The sequence below is a fragment of the Hemitrygon akajei genome, chromosome 6, assembly GCF_048418815.1.
Source record: "Hemitrygon akajei chromosome 6, sHemAka1.3, whole genome shotgun sequence".
In the NCBI taxonomy this organism is placed as follows: Eukaryota; Metazoa; Chordata; class Chondrichthyes; order Myliobatiformes; family Dasyatidae; genus Hemitrygon; species Hemitrygon akajei.
This window is the reverse complement of record NC_133129.1, coordinates 166,288,400-166,307,732: the sequence shown is the minus strand read 5'-3', so window position 1 is coordinate 166,307,732 and position 19,333 is coordinate 166,288,400. Positions and strand designations below refer to the sequence as shown.

At 41.1% G+C, this 19,333-nt stretch overlaps 1 protein-coding gene across 3 annotated transcripts in view; it reads right to left on the bottom strand.

Annotated features, from left to right (window-relative positions):
* Nucleotides 1-19,333, bottom strand: part of slc5a12 (solute carrier family 5 member 12) — a 73,599-nt gene that overhangs the window by 35,018 nt on the left and 19,248 nt on the right. For 2 of the 3 annotated variants that reach the window (XM_073049721.1, XM_073049719.1), the window contains exons 5-10: nucleotides 17,075-17,229; nucleotides 11,402-11,542; nucleotides 10,517-10,646; nucleotides 2,956-3,044; nucleotides 2,759-2,871; nucleotides 80-147 (exon numbers count right to left, since the gene is read on the bottom strand). In XM_073049721.1, the coding sequence (XP_072905822.1) occupies nucleotides 80-147; nucleotides 2,759-2,871; nucleotides 2,956-3,044; nucleotides 10,517-10,646; nucleotides 11,402-11,542; nucleotides 17,075-17,229 (696 nt within the window). The remainder of the gene's footprint in view (nucleotides 1-79; nucleotides 148-2,758; nucleotides 2,872-2,955; nucleotides 3,045-10,516; nucleotides 10,647-11,401; nucleotides 11,543-17,074; nucleotides 17,230-19,333) is intronic. The other variant, XM_073049720.1, reaches the window with a different exon arrangement.

Below are 19,333 nucleotides of genomic sequence, written 5' to 3'. Positions count from 1 at the left end.
TTGGGACCGGAAAGGAAAGGGGAAGAAGCCAGAATAAGAAAGTGGTGGGAAGGGAAGCCTCTTACTGCACTGCACTTACCTGACTAATGCCTCCCATCAAAGATGCTGCAACGGCCATTGATGTACAGACAACACCAAATACTATGCCTGTAAAACAGTGTTAATAATGGAGATTAGAGTCTGCAGTATTCATGGGGGAAATTATAAATTGTGAATGTCAGTACTTTACCATTGAGCAAAATGTTGGCATATGTCCTGAATATCACTTTGTTTATGAAAATCAAACTTTAGATTTTCATCATTTACATTCTGAGAATTCCTTAGTCCTTCACTGACTGGAAGAGTTCTTGAGGACAACATCCAGTTGGTGTGTGAAATGGTTACATGCTCCACACCCTGAATGTCTGAAATGAAGCAAGGCACACAAGATGTAAATCCACAGCCTGGCTAACAGCAACCATTTCATGTGCCTCTATAACAATTTACATGATCAAAGAAATCTGTTTGGGTTATTGCATCTGTCCCAGCTTCCGCTCAACGTATTATAGCTTTTTCAACTTTATTGGCTAGGAGAGCTATTTTGTTGTATTGAACGGATCCTAACCCACCTTCTGTATTGTTTTTCTGGCTCTCCTCCATTATGTCATGTTTAACCTTGGAGAAAATTAGAAGTCAGACATTTGATACATCTTTTAAATTTGAGCAAACCTGGTGACCTTTCATTTCATATTTTCATATGATTTAAATTTTCTTTTTTTTCCTCACTTTTTTAGGTAATCTTTTTTCTTCTTCTCCGTGATGTTTCAGATTTGACCAGAAGGGGTTTTCCCTTTTTTTTGTAATTATATCCTCAAATGGACTGCCCAGTCTTTTTTTTTTGTTTTAGCTTAGTTTAGTGGATTTTTTTCCTTCTCAACAATAGAAATTTTGAGTCTTTTTTTATGAATTGCTAAGAGGAGTTGTGTTTCCCTTTATATATTAGCTCAGTAATATACTATACATGATTTTGACAGTGTATATTCCTTTCTTTGTTTGTACTTTTGAAATGTGTATTTGATATAACATCTCTGATTCGTATTTATTCTTAGATTTTTAAATCAATAAAAAAAGATTGAAAATGAAGTCAGCTATGCATTACCGTTAAGAGAAATATCTCCAACTTTCAACATTCCTGCACTATTCCTTAATGAAGAGGCTCACAGCCTTTTACCTTGTTTTTTCTTGCATCCCAGTGAGCTGGGAGAGCCAAACAATGTGTCAGACTAAATATGGGAGCAACGTCCTCTGCAATTCTGACAAGTGATAATCATAATTGCATCAGCTTACGTTAGCATGGAGCTGAGTTGACAAGGCTCTTCACAAGGATAATTTCCAGAAAAAATGACATCATGTTATGTGGGATATTAAGACACAAGAGAAAATGCTTGGGTAAAATGGTCGATTTTAATTAATATTAAAAAGGTGTTGGGGGTGGGGAGAAGTAGAGGTACGAATGTCTGGTGCAGAGATTCCAAGCTTAGGTCCTTGGTAGTATAAAGCAGAATGTGATCAGTGGTGAGGGGTTTGAAGTTGGGGTTTCTGAGGAGGCTAGTGTTGAAGGAACATGGACATCTCAGAGGACTATATAATTTTAGATTGTAGAGATATTAAAAGTTGAAACAAGAATAAAAATTTGGAAATTGAGCCACATTTGACTTTGGAGAGAGTGGTGGTTAATGAACACAGGAGTAAGGAGTGAATGAGTCTTTATGTGACTTATAATAAAGGTGATAGAGTCTAACTGCGTTCAGACAGACAGACAGACAGACAGACATACTTTATTGATCCTGAGGGAAATTGGGTTTCATTACAGCTGCACCAACCAAGAATAGTGAAGAAATATAGCAATATAAAACCATAAATAATTTAATAATAAGTTAATCATGCCAAGTGGAAATAAGTCCAGGACCAGCCTATTGGCACAGGGTGTCTGACTCTCTGAGGGAGGAGTTGTAAAGTTTGATGGCCACAGGTAAGAATGACTTCCTATGGCGCTCAGTGTTACATCTCGGTGGAATGAGTCTCTGGCTGAACGTACTCCTGCGCCTAACCAGTACATTATGGAGTGGATGGGAGTCATTGTCCAAGATGGCATGCAACTTGGACAGCATCCTCTTTTCAGACACCACTATCAGAGAGTCCAGTTCCACCCCCACAACATCACTGGCCTTACGAATATGTTTGTTGATTGTGTTGGTGTCTGCTACCCTCAGCCTGCTGCCCCAGCACACAACAGCAAACATGATAGCACTGGCCACCACAGACTCGTAGTTCAAATTTTGGTTGATGAATGTACTAGAAAAATTAAGTGAGAAATATTGAGGTGCCACCTTAGCTTAATGTGCTTCCTCTTTCAATCCCAGTCACCCTTTTAGAAAGTCCTAGAATATAGACAGACAAAGCCAAGAACTAATTTTTGATCCTGCAAAGTGGTTTCTGGAGATAGATTTTCAGGTTGTGCTTTATTACTATACCATGTTGATTTAAGCCAACTGTTTGTATTAAGCAAAAAATCAGCAGTGCAAAGGTCAAGCTACGGTCGGTAATGTTGTATTAACCAGAAATTAGTGAGCAAAGACAGTAAGAATTTCATATGACAGAAAATAATTCTAATCAGCTCACATGAGAGAAGAGACAGGTACTTCAGAAAGTCTCGGTGGAATTATGTCAGCTTGAGATCGACTTCGGTGATGAATTGATAGATCCTAAAAGTACTTACACAAGCCTTTACTGATCCAAGTGCTCATCTTGTCTGACACATTGGGGAAACATTGTTTAATGAAGTCTTCGTATGTTACTGTTGCAAGTGCATTAATACTGGCAGCAACCGTACTGTGGACCAAGAAGGAAACCAAGATCACTACAAAGGGCTCACAATCCATAAATGAGTGCTATCAAAAGTTACTGCGTACATACCTGAGTGTGCCACTAAATGCACAGGCCACAAAGAGTCCAGGCAGTCCTGGAAGGTGCCCCAGTATTTCCAGAACAAAATATGGCATTAACTTTAAAAAAAAGAAATATGAAATGTGAAAAACTTTTCCCTGAAATGTTGAAAGAAAATTTAAAAACAAATCTGAAACTAAAAGCAGAAATGGTGGAAATATCAATTTAATTCTTCATTCCATTCCATTCCATCTCTGAGCACCTCATCTTCCACTTAGGTATGTGGCAGCCTGCACAGCTTAATACTGAATATAATGTCGTAAGGTATCCAGTATTCTCTGTTTCTAATAAAAGTGATTGTTTCTGTGATGAATTTATCCAGACTTAATATTAACTCAAAGGCCCTAATCCATATGTGATATTAATTTAGTTTTTCACTCTCCACTGACTCTGCCTCGTCTGCTGGGCAATTTGACCTCCTTCCTCAGGAGGTTAAAAAAATTGACATGTTCCTGTCGACCTTGAAGAATTGTTTTTGATACACCACAGAAATTATCCTATCTGGATGCATGACGGTTTTGTATTGCAACTGCTCTGCCTATGACCATAAGAAATTGCAGTGTTTTCAACAATTATCAGAGCATATCATGGAAACCATAAGACCATAATATATAGGAGCAGAATTAGGCCATTTGACCCATCGAGTTTGCTCTGCTACTTCATCATGACTGATCCATTTTCCCTCTCAGCCCCAATCTCCTGCCTTCTCCCCATGTTTTTTCATCCCCTGACTAATCAAGAATCTATCAACTTCTTCCTTAAGTATTCCCAATGACTTGGCCTCCTCAGCTGCCTGTGGCAATAAGTTCCACTGATTCACTACTCTCTGGCTAAAGAAATTCCTCCTCATCTCTGTTCTAAAAGGATGCCCCTCTATTCTGAGGCTGTGTCCACTGGTCTTCGACTCTCCCAGCATAGGAAACATCCTCTCCACATCTATACTATCAGGGTTTCAACATTCAATAGGTTTCAATGAGGTCACCCCTCATTCTTGTGAATTCCAGAGAATACAGCCTCCCCTCCATGAACTCTCTCTGTACTCCTCACTCTATCAGTAAAAAGCAGCCAGCAAAATCAAGAAACCTGCCCACACTAGAAATTCTTTCACTTCCCCTCTTCTATTGAGCAAGAGATACAAAAGCCCGAAAGAGCATCCATGAGATTCAAGGGACAGCTTCTACCCCACTATTATAAGACTATGAACTAATTACCTAGTACATTAAGTTGAATTCCTGGCTAATAATCTACCTCATTCTGATCTTGAACCTTATTGTTTACTCTGCACTGCATATGTCACTATTCTGCATTACTTGTTTTATTTGTTCTAACTCAATGCACTGTGTAATAATTTTATTTGTCGGAATAGTATGGAAAAACAAGCTTATCCATGTATCTCGGTATATGCAACCTTAACAAACTAATTTCATTTCCAATTCCAATCATTATAAGGCCCTTTGTTCTCCACTTGTCTGCTATCAATAAACTTGATTTTCCACTATAATACTGTTCACCAGTGTGGCATACAGCAATTAGTATGCAAAAGGTGTTGTATGCTATAAACTATGTAATGAGAGCAGCATCAGGAAATTTAGTCAATTTACTATTTCCCTTACCCTGAAAATTGCAATGTTAACATTAATCTTGAATTTACAATGTCATCAATAAAATAGTGGATAAAGAAATATCATATGAACAGAGATTATTCATTCAGTATTGCCAGTTGGAATTCTTCTTCCTCAGGGCAATGACATCACTGAAGCCCAGACCACTGCATATTCCTTCACTTTGCAGCCTAACATGTGTTAAGTTGATTTGTGTACTGCACTATTTCTATATTCCGCCTGCAGATCAATTTATGTGGTTAATTTAAGTATTCAAAATATTATGTCACTTATTGAAACAAGGAGCTGGATTCTGTTTCAAAATTAGATCAGACTAGGAGTTATTACACTGTTATTTGCCAAACACATGTTGCATTAATATTCCACTGCCAGTGTAGCCAACAGGTTTGAAGTTACATTAGACTTATCAAAACACCCGTGTAAACGAAGAATTGGTAGTGCTCAGAATCAGAATCAAGTTTAATATCACCAGCATATGTCATGAATTTTGATAAGTTTGTGGCAACAGTACAATGCAATGCTTAATAATAAAAAAACATGAATCCCAGTAAGTATATAGATCTATATATGTAAAATATATAAAATGTATGAAATATATATAACAGTAGTAGTAGGCCTCCGTTAGTCTCGATAGACCATGGATTTGCACCTTGGAAAGTTTCCAGGGCGCAAGCCTGGGCAAGGTTTTTTTTTATGGAAGACCGGCAGTTGCCCAAGCTGCAAGTCTCCCCTCTCCACGCCACCAGTGTTGTCCAGGGGAAGGGCATTAGGACCCATACAGCTTGGCACCGGTGTCGTCGCAGAGCAATGTGTGGTTGAGTGCCTTGCTCAAGGACACACACGGAGTCTCAGCCAAGGCTCGAACTAGCGACCTTCAGATAACTAGACGAACGCCTTAAACACTTGGCCACGCGCCAACACATAACTATAAAATAGTTAAATAAGTAGTGCAAAAATAGACATTAAAAAGTAGAGTTCAAGGGTTCAATGTCCATTCAGAAATCAGATGGCAGTGGGGGAGAAGCTGTACCTGAATTGCTGAGTGTGTGCCTTCTGTACCTCCCTTCTGATGGTAGCAATGAGAACAAGGCATGACCTGGGTGATGGGGGTCCTGAATGATGGATACCTCTTTTTTGAGACAAGGCTTCCTTGGAGGTGTCCTGGATACTATGGCATCAGTGTCCATCATGGAGCTGACTAAGCCTGCAACACTCTACAGCTTATTTCGATCATGTACGGTAGCACCCCCCCCCCCCATACCAGATTGTGATGCTTTATGAGTATCAGTAATTTGATGTTAATAAAGTTTAAAATGAAATTAAATATGATTTGATAGTATGCATCTGAAATAAATAAAAGCAGGAGGTAATCATTTGTTTTATGTATCATAACAAACAACTTAAGGATTTGAGCACAAGTTATTTCTTCACCAGTTTGATCAGGGCACGGCTGTGCAGACGCATGGAGGTCAGCCAGTAAGAACAGAGAGAAGAGTTTAAAAAGAAGACAGCTTTACAGAGCGGGCACCGGAGTAGAGGGAGACACAGTATGAAAGCCTTGGCTTAACGGGGCTTAGGCTTTAATGGGTCGAGGCGAGGTACGTTACTTGTGTAGAATACAGACAGGAAGTATATGTCTGAGGCCAGTTTTCTGTGCTCGGTGTCAGATGTGGGAGGTCCTGGAGACTCCCAGCTTCCCCGTCGTTCATATCTGCACCAGGTGTGTCGAGCTGCAGCTCATTAGGGACCGCGTTAGGGAACTGAAGATACAGCTCAATGACCTTCATCTGGTCAGGGAGACGAAGGAGGTGATAGAGAGGGGCTTCAGGCAGGGAGTCACTCTGGGGCCTCGGGAGACAGATAATTGGGTAACAGTCAGGAGAGGGAAGAGCAAGAGGCAGATGATGGAGTGTACCCCAGTGGCTGTTCTTCCCCCTTAACAAGAAGTACTCCTGCTGGAGTACTGTTGGGGAAGACAGTCTACCTGGGGGAAGCAACAGTAGTCGCACCTCTGGCACAGAGCCTGGCCCTGTGGCTCAGAAGGGTAGGGAAAGGAAGAGGATGGCAACAGTGATAGGGGACTCTATAGTTAGGGGATCATGGAGGCGATTCTGTGGATGCAGGAAAGAAACACGGATGGTAATTTGCCACCCAGGTGCCAGGGTCCGGAATGTTTCTGTTGGCGTCCATGATATCCTGCAGTGGGAAGGAGAACAGCCAGAAGTCATGGTACATATCAGTACCAACGACATAGGCAGAAAAAGGGGAGCAGGTCCTGAATCCAGACTACAGGGAGTTAGGAAGGAATTTGCGAAGCAGGTCCTCAAAGGTAATAATCTCAGGATTACTGCCTGTGCCACGTGACAGTGAGTATAGGAATAGAATGAGGTGGAGGATAAAGGCATGACTGAGGGATTGGAGCAGGGGGCAGGGACTCAGATTTCTGGATCATTGGGACCTCTTTTGAGGCAGGAGTGACCTGTATAAAAAGGACAGGTTGCTCTTGAATCTGAGGGAGACCAATATCCTGGTGGGAAGGTTTGCAAAGGCTATTGGGGAAAGTTTAAACTAGAACTGCTGGTGGGTGGGAACCGAACTGAAATGATGGAGGAAGGGGTGGATGGCTCACAAATAGAGAAAACTTGTAGAAAGTGCGAGAGGGAGGATAGGCAGGTGATAGTGAAGCGATGCACTCAGACCAATGGTTTGAGATGTGTCTATTTTAATACCAGGAGTATTATGAACAAAGCGGATGAGCTTTGAGCGTGGATCAGCACTTAGAGCTATGATGTTGTGGCTACTACAGAGACTTGGATGCTGCAGGGGCAGGAATGGCTACTTCAAGTGCCAGGTTTAGATGTTTCAGAAAGGACAGGGAGGGAGGCAAAAGAAGTGGGAGCATGGCACTGTTGATCAGGGATAGTGTCACAGCTGCAGAAAAGTTGGAATTCATGGATGGGTTATCTATTGAGTCTCTGTGAGTGGAGATTAGGAACAGGAAGGGGTCAATAACTCTACTGGGTGTTTTTTATAGACCACCCAATAGTAACAGGGCCATCAAGGAGCAGTTAGGAAGACAGATTCTGGAAAGTTGTAATAATAACAGGGTTGCTATGCTGGAAGATTTAATTTCCAAAATATTGATTGGCATCTCCCTAGAGCAAGGAGTTTAGATGGGGTCGAGTTTGTTAGGCGTGTTCAAGAAGGTTTCCTGACACAGTATGTAGATAAGCCTACAAGAGGAGAGGCTCTACTTGATCCGATATTGGGAAATGAACCTGGTCAGGCGTCAGGTCTCAGTGGGAGAGAATTTTGGAGATGGTGATCACAATTCTCTCTCCTTTACCATAGCATTGGAGCGGGATAGGAAAAAACAAGTTAGGAAAGCATTTAATTGGAGTAAGGGGAAATATGAGGCTATCAGGCAGGAACTTGGAAGCATAAATTGGGAACAGATCTTCTCAGGGAAATGCACGGCAGAAATGTGGCAAATATTCAGCGAATATTTGAGTGGGGTTCTGCATAGGTATGTTCCAACGAGACAGGGAAAAGATGGTAAAGTGCAGGAACCGTGGTGCACAAAGGCTGTTGTAAATCTAGTCAAGAAGAAAAGAAAAGCTTACAAAAGCTTCAAAAAACTAGGTAATGATAGAGATCTAGAAGATTATAAGGCTAATAGGAAGGAGCTTGCAAATGAAATTAGGAGAGCCAGAAGGGACCGTGAGAAGGCCTTGGAGGACAGGATTAAGGAAAACACCAAGGCATTCTACAAGTAAGTGAAGAGCAAGAGGATAAGACGTGAGAGAATAGGACCAATCAAGTGTGACAGTGAAAAAGTGTGTATGGAACCAGATGAAATAGCAAAGGTACTTAATGAATACTTTGCTTCAGTATTCACTACGGAGGAGGATCTCGGTGATTGTAGGGATGACTTACAGCGGACTGAAAAGCTTGAGCATGTAGATATTAAGGAAAAGGAATGTGCTGGAGCTTTTGGAAAGCATCAAGTTGGATAAGTCACTGGGACTGGACGGGATGGACCCCAGGCTACTGTGGGAAGTGAGGGGAGAGATTGCTGAGCCTCTGGCAATGATCTTTGCATCATCAATGAGGACTGGAGAGATGCTGGAGGATTGGAGGGTTGCGGATGTTGTTCCTTTATTCAAGAAATGGAATGGAGATAACCCAGGAAATTATAGACCAGTGAATCTTAATTCAGTGGTTGATAAGTTGACGGAGAACATCATGAGGTGCAGGATTTATGAACATTTGGAGAGGCATAATATGATTAGGAATAGTCAGCATGGCTTTGTCAAAGGCAGGTCGTGCCTTACAAGTGTGATTGATTTTTTTGAGGATGTGACTAAACACATTGATGAAGGTAGAGCAGTAAATATAGTGTATATGGATTTCAGCAAGGCATTTGATAAGCCCATACAAGGCTTATTAAGAAAGTAAGGAGGCATGGGATCCAAGGGGATATTGCTTTGTGGATCCAGAACTGGCTTGCCCACAGAAGGCAAAGAGTGGTTGTAGACGGGTCATATCCTGCATGAAGGTTGGTCACCAGTGGTGTGCCTCAGGGATCTGTTCTGAGACCACTACTCTTAGTGATGTTTTATAAATGACCTGGATGAGGAAGTGGAGGGATGGGTTAGTAAATTTGCTGATGACACAAAGGTTGAAGGTGTTGTGGATAGTGTGAAGGGCTGTCAGAGGTTACAGCGGGACATTTATAGGATGCAAAACTGGGCTGAGAAGTGGCAGATGGAGTTCAACCCAGATAAATGTGAAGTGGTTCATTTTGGTAGGTCAAATATGATAGCAGAATATAGCATTAATGGTAAGACTCTTGGCAGTGTGGAGAATCAGAGGGATCCTGGGGTCCGAGTCCATAGGGCACTCAAATCACTCTGCAGGCTGACTCTGTGGTTAAGAAACATACGGATCATTGGCCTTCATTAAATGTGGGATAGAGTTTAGGAGCCAAGAGGTAATGTTGAAGCTATATAGGACCCTGGTCAGACCCCACTTGGAGTACTGTGCTCAGTTCTGGTCACCTCACTACAGGAAGTATGTGGAGACCATAGAAAGGGTGCAGAGGGGATTTACAAGGATGTTGCCTGGATTAAGGAGCAGGCCTTGTGAGAATAGGTTGAGTGAAGGAGCAGTGGGGGATGAGCGGTGACCTGATAGAGGTGTACAAGATAATGAGAGGCATTGATCATCTGGATAGTCAGAGGCTTTTCCCCAGGGCTGAAATGGCTAACACGATAGGGCATAGTTTTAAAGTGCTTGGAAGTAGCTACAGAGGAGATGTCAGAGAGTGGTGAGTGTGTGGAATGGGCTGCTGGCAACGGTGATGGAGGTGGAAACGATAGGGTCTTTTATGAGACTCCTGGATAGGTACATGGAGCTTAGAAAAATAGAGGGCAATAGGTATCTCTTGGTAACTTCTAAGGTAAGGACATGTTCAGCACAGCTTTGTAGGCCGAAGGGCCAGTATTGTGCTGTAGGTTTTCTATGTTTCTTTGGTTCTATGTATTAAAATATGTTGCCCATACAAAATGCCGGATCAGTACTGATGAGGGATCTTGGCCTGAAACCTCGATGCTTTATTGCTTTCCATTGATGCTGCCTGACCTCGTGAGTTCCTCCAGCATTTTGTGTGTGTTACTCTGGAATCCAGCATCTACAGAATCTCTTGTGTTTAAAATAAGTTGCCAACATGTAAAGGAACACTGGAGGCCCATCATGCCCATTGAACCGTTTGTCTATTCTAAACCACATTTACTACATTTACAACTAATATTTCTGATTGCACCAATGTATTTGTTTCATGTTCCATGATAATTGATATCTCTGCTAATTTAGTGCATTTTTTGTATTAGCTGAATATCAATACTTACTTGGTCTGATGCTGAAATAAATCCTGCAGTCCACGGATCACAGTTTACGTAAAAGGCATACATAACCAGCCCTGAGAACACCGCACAGACATTGATCACCCAGAGTCCAAGCAAGTTCAGGTACAGTGCCCTACGACAGAAACTGAGGTCTTCAATTGAATCAACATTACAAAGAGTTCCAGTTTCTTTTACATAATGCAGCAAACTAAGTCCAATCTTATAATATTTCTAGTTTTGTTTTGAATAAAACCATCTCACTAGTTTTCAAAATGCACTCAATAATTTAGTAATATTAATAGCCTGGTGGTGAGTGGGGGTACATGGGAAGAAGGTTTGGCAGGCAAGGAATATTTATTGGAATTTAAGGTTGGAAATCCTCATATTCTCATCTTACCTTATGGCGTGAAAGGATGTTTCCTGGCCACACCCAGTTCAATCCCATCTCCCACCTTTCCCTAACAAACAGCGTTTGGATGGAGAAGAAGACCAGGACTCCTGAGAGAACATGAAGGTTCTACTTTGACCATAGGTCAGGATTGAACTTGGATCACTGGAGCTGTGGTGTAGTTGTGCTTCCCATGGGGCCACCAATTATATCCATTATAGTCATTTGTCAGAAACTAAGGTGGAAAGAATGCAGCATTCATCAAACCGATGTCTCCTGCCCTACCAGTGCTACAACCTGCAGGTCACACATTGGCTTCATCAGCCCCCTGAGTACCCCAGCAAATGGACCCCAAAGGAATGCCTCAGAAGACACTGCAGTGTGACATACTTGAGTCTTGTCAGTGGAAGCTAATCAAAGCCCTTAACATGTCTTTCAAAACAAATAAATTGAAGGGGATCTTTGGAATGTGATCTGGAAGTGAAGCACATTGTACTTACATTTTACCATGTCTTTCTGACTTGCATGAAATGCATCTTTGGACTGTTGACTGATTCACTCCATAGATTCCCAGCCAAGTGAATGTGCCTCCTACTATCAGTGTCCAAAAGGTATGCCTCCTCAGAGGATCGACTGAAAAGCTTATTCAAAGTCAAGTGGATTAGTATTAAAATCGGAATCAGAATCAGGTTTAATATCACCAGCGTATGTCATGAAATTTGTTAAGTTAGCAGCAGCAGCAGCAGTACAATGCAATACGAAATAATATAGAAAAAAATTAAATCAATTACAGTAAGTATATATAAGTATATTAAGTTGTTAAATTAAGAATAGTGCAAAAATAAATAATATAAAATAGTGAGCTGTGTTCATGGGTTCAATGTTCATTTCGGAATCGGATAGCAGAGGGGAAGAAGCAGTTCCTGAATCACTGAGTGATGATTTCAGGCTTCTGTACCTCCTTCTTGATGGTAACAATGAAAAGAGGACATTCCTGGCTGATGGGACCCTTAATAATGGAAACCGCCTTTCTGAGACACCACTCCTTGAAGATGTCTTGGATACTGCAGAGGTTAGTACACAACATAAATCTGACTAATTTTACAATTTCCTGTAGCTTGTTTCTATCCTGTACTGCATCTACCCACCCACCCCGCAATACCAGATGGTGATACAGCCTGTCAGAATTCAGTCCACAGTGCATCTGTAGAAGTTTTTGAGAGTTTTAGCTGACATTCAAAATCCCTTCAAATTCCTTATGAAATATAGCTGCTATCTTGCCTTCTTTATAGCTGCATTGATATGTTGGGACCAGATTAGATTCTCAAAGATCTTGACACAGAGCAACTTGAAATCCTTCACTCTCTCCACTTCTGAGTCATCTGTAAGTATTGGTTCATGTTCTCTCGTTTTACCCTTTCTGAAGTCCGTAATCAGCTCTTTGGCCTTAATGACATTGAGTGCAAGGTTGTTGCTGTATCACCACTCAACTAGCTGATATATCTCACTCCTGTATGCCCTTTCATCTCCATCTGAGATTCTGCCAACAATGTCAGCAAATTCTGTCAGCAAATTTATAGATGGCATTTGAACTATATCTAGCCACGCAGTCATGGGTATAGAGAGAGAATAGAGCAGTGGGCTAAGCAAAACATCCCTGAGGTGCACTAGTATTGATCATCAGCGAGGAGGAGCTATTATTAGCAATCTGCACAGATTGAAGTCTTCCAGTTAGGAAGTCGTGGTTCCAGTTGCAGGGGGCAGTACAGAGGCCTAGGACAGCTTATCGATCAGGACTGCGGGAATGATGGTGTTAAACTCTGAGCTATTGTCAATGAACAACATAGGTGTTTGTATTGTCCAGGTGATCCAAGATCGAGTGAAGAGCCTTTGAGAGTGCCTCTGCCATATTAATTAAATTAATTTCAAGAAGCAATTGATTGTTTTTCAGGCTGCAGATTCAATTTAGTCCTTAGCCATGAACTATTTTATTCCAATGATCAAACGGAATTGAATTTAACATTCCTTTTTTTTCATAATAATTGTCCCTGTCCAAGCCCTTTCCATTCCAGCATGGAATAGCAGGAGTTGTAATTATGCCTTTAGTACAGGGGTTCCCAACCTGGGGTGCCCGCACCCCCAGGGGGTGCGAGATGGAATTTCAAGGGGTGTGACAAAGAGTGGCTTGTGTCCTTGAGTGACGAGTCACGAGTCATCACTCAGCCAGCTGCCAGTGTACCTTCAGAAGTGGTAGTAACGCTTGTCCCAAGCACACTCCAGTCTCCCGCTGCCCGAGTCGAGAGAGACGTAAACTCATTCCAGTCTCCCACTGCCCGAGTCAGCGTTGAGAAGTCTCATCAGTGTTACCTGGGAGTTACACCTCAGAGTTGAGGAGTCTCATCAATGTTAGCTAGAAGGTTACATCTCAGAGTTAAAAATCATCTCATAATGCCAAAATCTTTATACATCCTGAATCAACCTCCAAGTAACGACTTCACGTTCAAACCAAACCTGTAGACAGTAGGTAAATTATTCAATTATAAAATTTTAAAAAGCAGTATTTTGATAAAAAGCAGTTGAAGTCATTCATTTGTATTTGGTTCAATGCATTAAAGAAGTTTTTGAATTTCAAAGGGTTTTTTTCTCTTAAAAGGCTTTTTTCTTGAATCGTTGATAATTTTGAATTGTGTTAGTTGAGGAGGTATCATGGTTAGCACCGAGGACTTTGAATCGTGTGATGGTAGTTCATATCTCCGGTAATCATCGAAAATAGGTGTGTAAATTCAATAGAGAGTAGCCTAATAAGTTGTGTCACCTCCTCATAGTATTTCCACCTAACGATTTATCTTGGCGTAACCACATATAATATCGTAATATAATATTCAAAAGTGTATTTCTCGCGATACTTTGCTATAGGCGTGTCTGGTTGAGTAAAGCGGTCATCCCTGACTTAGTCAGATAGTTTTTCTCATATTAGCTCATATTTTTCTCTTTACCCTTAATCCTTCATCATGTCAAAAAGAAGGAAATGGAATGATGACTATGTGTGCTTTGGTTTCACTTGCACAGCAGGAAATGATGGCTTGCAAAAACCCCAGTGCATTCTTTGTAGCGTTGTGTTTTCCAAACTCAAATCTGAAGCCATCCAAGCTTCAAGAGCACTTCAAGAACAAGCATGGCAGAGCTGATGTTGAAGGACATGATGTTGAGTCATTGAAAATCAAAAGAGCTAGTTTTGATTCACAAGGAACTGTTCCAAAGTTAGGTTTCGTTTCTGTTGAAAAACCACTACTTCTTGCTTCGTGGCCAGATTCAAGAAGCCCCAAACAATTGCAGAAGATCTCATCAAGTGATGTGCACTGGAAATGGCAACAATTATCCTGGGCAAAGAAGCAAGAAAAAAATTTGAACAGGTTCCCTTATCAAATAATGTCATTCACAACCGAATCAGTGATTTGAGTGAAGATATTTTGGACCAAGTCATCTCAGATGTCAGAGCTAGTCCTCTTAAAATCTCTATTCAGTTGGATGAGTCAACTGATGTCTCCAGTTGTAGTCAACTCATCACATTAGTGAGGTATGACAATGATGGTGCTGTGAAGGAAGATTTCCTGTTTTGTAAAGATCTGAAAACAAACACAACTGCAAAGGATGTGATACAGCTGGTGAAAGACTTCTTTGCCAAACATGATTTAGATATCAAAGTCATTGGTTCTGTTTGCACTGATGGGACACCTGCAATGCTTGGAAATAAAACTGGCTTTTCTGCATTGATGATAAAGGAGATTCCAGACTTGCAAGTTACCCATTATTTTCTTCATCGGCATGCTTTGGCATCAAAATCGTTGCCTCCAAATTTGAAGAAATTCCTTGATACTTGTGTGAAGATCATCAACTGGATCAGGGGGCGTGCTTTGAACCATCGCATCTTCAAATCATTTTGAGGATCTGGGAAGTGAGCATTCAGTTTTGCTTTTCCACACAGAAGTCTGTTGGTTGTCACGAGGACAAGCTTTAACCCGCTTCTTTGAACTGCGGGAAGAAATCAAAGTTTTTCTGGAGGAGCGTGAATGTGATCTGGTTGGGGCAATGGAATCACAGGAATTCACCCAAATGCTGGCTTACTTAGCTGACATTTTCACTCGTATGAATGACCTGAGTGTTTCTCTTCAAGGAAAAGGGATAAACATATTGAAGGCTTGTGAAAAGTTGAATGCCTTCAAAGAAAAGTTATGTCTTTGGTGTCAAAGGATGGAAAGAGGCAGTCTCTCAAATTTTCCTTCACTTGAAAAGATGGTTGATGATGCTAGATCCATAACTCCTACTGTGCGTGAAGAAATTCTGGCTCATTTGGAAATGCTGTCAGAATCGTTTGATGGATATTTTGCTGAGGAGACCTGAAGATTTCAGAAGAATGGTTTATGAATCCATATTCCTACAATTTGGAGAAAATGTCAGATGATGAAGAGCTGAAAGAAGATCTTATTGATTTGCAGACAAATCGAACTCTTGAAATACAATTTGAAAGCAAGACTTTGGAGACTTTGGTGTGCAGCACTGGATATGTTCCCAAGACTTGGTGGAAAAGCACTCCGTGTCCTCATTCCATTTGCAACAACATACTTGTGTGAATCTGGATTCAGTTCTCTTTTGTCAATCAAGACAAAATATAGGAATTGCCTGAATCCACAGGCAGACCTGCAGATCGCAGTCAGCAAGAAAGTTCCATGTTTTGACAAAATCATAAATGAGAAGCAGGAGCAAAGAAGTCATTGAATTTTATGTTCACAATAGGGATTGATTTTACTGTTTACAATTTTTTCTGAATAAATTAGAATCTAATTGCTCAATTTATATTTGCATTTTATGCACTGTTAAAAGCTTATTTTTTTAAGTTCAATTTGTTCACTTGCAGTATTGTATGTGGTTCAATTTGTGGTTCAAAAATTAGAAATTAGACTTATTCATCTTCCAATGTGATATTACTTTTGTAGGGGTTGCGAACACTAATCAAACATTTCCTAGGGGTGTGGGGCGTAGAAAAGGTTGGGAACCTGTGCTTTAGTAGCTGAGGCTTGTTATTCTGCAGATACTAGAGACTGTAATGAGTACTTTCAAGATCTACCTGCTGGATTCATGGAATTTCTCAGCTCAGTTTCTGAATCCATTTAAGTTAAAAGTTCAGAATGTGGCTTCAGTACCATGAATAAAACTCTTCCCAGTGACATTGATCACTTGTTGGCAAACTTTTTACAAGCTACAAGGCGGCCGACGCAACATCCTGCAGACAGTTCACAAGACCACTTCTTTTACTTCTTCTTTCAAATATGATTCTACTACTCAGCTGCGTGTGATTAGAAGCTGTAATTTACACTTAGATGGTTGTGTTTTTAGACTGATAGAACAATTGGTCTCTGAGGGAGTTAGGTAAGATTCGGCCTGGAGTGTGTGGCCTGGAATCAGGGAGAAGGGGTTGACTCCATTGCTTCTCTCCAATGGAGGCAACGAGCAAGATTGAAGTTGACAGATCCAAGAGCAGAGGGTGGGTTGTGTTCGGCCACCTGCCTGCATTTGACTGGTCCTCCTCTCCCTCTCGCTAGCTGCTTTCGAAGGAAAGTGCAGTAGTCTTGGGATCCACGTTGCAAGGATTGATTGAAGAAACTGTGGACTCAGTTTGGGTGACTTCGAGATTCATGTTGCACGTGTTCCTGGATTCTGATTACTCTTTTTTTTTTGCTGCTTTTGAGTGGTCTGATCACGGTAATTGATGCGATTTGGGACGCTTCAGCAAAGAATGCTTTGTCCTGCTGCCCGCAGTGAGTTAGGGGTGTGATGCTAAGCTAAACTAAGCTAAATATTACTGGACTCCTGGTTTAATGTTTGATATTCTATCTACTTGCTTTTTGCCATTTGTGCAGTTTGTTCTTTTATCACATGCTGGATGTTAGATGTTTTTTTGAATGGGTTCCATGGTGTTTCTTTGTTTCATGGCTACCTGGGGAGGATGAATCTCACAGCTGTATTCTGTCTACATACTTTGATAATAAATACTTTGAATCTTTGACTGTAGTGTTGCTTCTTAACATCACGGAAAGACCACACTCCAGCCAGCTGTCCTCTAATGCACCTCTGATCGCTTCTTCAATGATATATGACAGTGTGGGGCTACTTACTCAAATACATTGAGCCTTTGGCCATTCCTTGCAATCTTCCACATGTTGTTACTTCCTCCCAGTTGAATAGTTCCCTGGATGAGAACTGTTAAAAATCCCAACACCATCACAATCATCTGGAAAACATCTGTCCACACCACAGCCTTCAAACCACCCTGACAAAGGAACAAAGCATAAACACCAGGTGTGAGATTACATCGTCAGGGAGAAACAGTTGAGTACGAAGCACCAATTTACATTAATTCTACTTTAAGTCGATTTTTTTCCTCAATACTTCCTGGAGTCGACCATACACCTATACACCAGTGGCCAATTAACCTCCCAACTTTTGGGATGTGGGAGGAAACTGGAGCACCTGGAGGAAACACAGGGAAAATGTGCCAACCCTACAGAAAATGGAGGTCAAGTCTGAACCCAGATTACTGGAGCTGAGAGGTAGCAGCACTACCAGCTGCATCATTATTACTCTTTTCTCAAATTATACGCAGAATGGGTCAGCATCACTGACTGCCTGGATTCATTCATTACTCATCCCTGATAGCTCTACTGATTGAAGTGTTTGGCCATTTCAGAGGGCAGTACATCACATCAGGAAGTCTGGAATCGCATATATGCCAGCAAGATTGAAATGAAAAAGGTAAAGAATACATTAGCGAACCAAGTAAGCTTTTATAACAAAACTGAAGTTTTAGGGTCATCATTACTGAGACTAGTTTCTCATCCCATATTTGTTTAATTACTTGAATTTTAATTCCTCATAATCTAAAATAGTATTCAAAATTATGTCTGTGCATCAGGAGCCCAGGCCTTTGGATACTCACTCTGAAATTTGGCAGGAGCAGTTATTTCACACGGCGCTGTAGTGTAGTGGTTAGCACAGCACTATTAGCGTACCAGTGACCCAGTTTTAATTCCACCACTGCCTGTAGGGAGTTCGTATGTTCTCCCTGTGACACGTGGGTTTCCTCTGGGTGCTTTGTGTTCCCCCTGCATTCCAAAGATGTACAGGTCAGTAGGTTAATTGGTCACATGAGTGTAACTAGGCAGAGCAGGCTCATTGGGCTGGAAGGGCCGGTTACTGTGCTGTATCCCTGAATAAAAAGCAATTTTGCTCCTCAGCACTGCCTTACTATATATTAAGACCACATACAATTCCATTATGATGCATCCTCAATGTAACAGTCCTGTCTACCTGTAGTGGCCTTTCATCCCCATGATTAGCAAGTATACACGAGGAAATCTGCAGATGCTGGAAATTCAAACAACAACACACACCACCAGCATTTTGTGATTAGCAAGTATATACTGTATTTATCTCTGCCTTAAAAATATTCAAAAGTTCCGTTGCTACTGCCCTTTGAGGAAGGGAGTTCCAAAGACCTTTGATTCTCGGAGACAGAAACGTTCCGTCTCATCTCTGAATTCTTATATTTAATCATACCACTCTCTCCTTTATCATCCAGTGAATACAAGCCCAGCCTGTCCAGTTTTCTTCATAAGACCATCCACCCATTCCTGGGATGGACACTCTTTGTCTGAACTACTTCTAGTCCCTAAACATCTTCCCTTATATAAGCAGCTCATTTCTGAACATAGTAACCCCAATGTAGTCTCACCTATGTCCTCCAAAAACAAGATGAGCTATATAATTAAATCAAGACCACCCTACTCTTGCATTCTATTCCACATCCACTAAAAAGCAATGTTATATTAGTTTTCCTAATTATTTACTGAACCAACAATATTAGTTATTTGCACTCAAACATCCTGATCCCTCTGTATTTCACAGATTTCTACAATCTGTATTGAAATATGCTTCCATTTGATTTTTTTTCTGCCAAAAAGAAAGTATTCATGTTTCTCAGCATTGTATATCACTTAACAGATCAGGGACTTACTCTAGCTATATCCCTGCCTATCTTCCTTTAGTCCACCTCACAAATTACTTTCCTACCTGCTTTTATGTTAACAGCAAATATAGCAACCAAACCTAGGCACTTAAACATTTCCCCTTATTTTCCTTCTAAATCTCTTCATTGATATCTTAAACCCACGCCCAATGTTACACATACCTTTGCATCGGAGAAAAGTGTTACCACTGTCTACCTTTTCATGCCCCACATTAATGTCATACACCTGTATAAAGATCCTTCTTCTGCTCCAAGGGAAAGAAACACAGCTCATCCAGTTTTTCCTTATAACTAAGGCATTCCATCCCAGAGAACATCCAGGTGAATCTTCCCTTTGGAGTTGACTTTG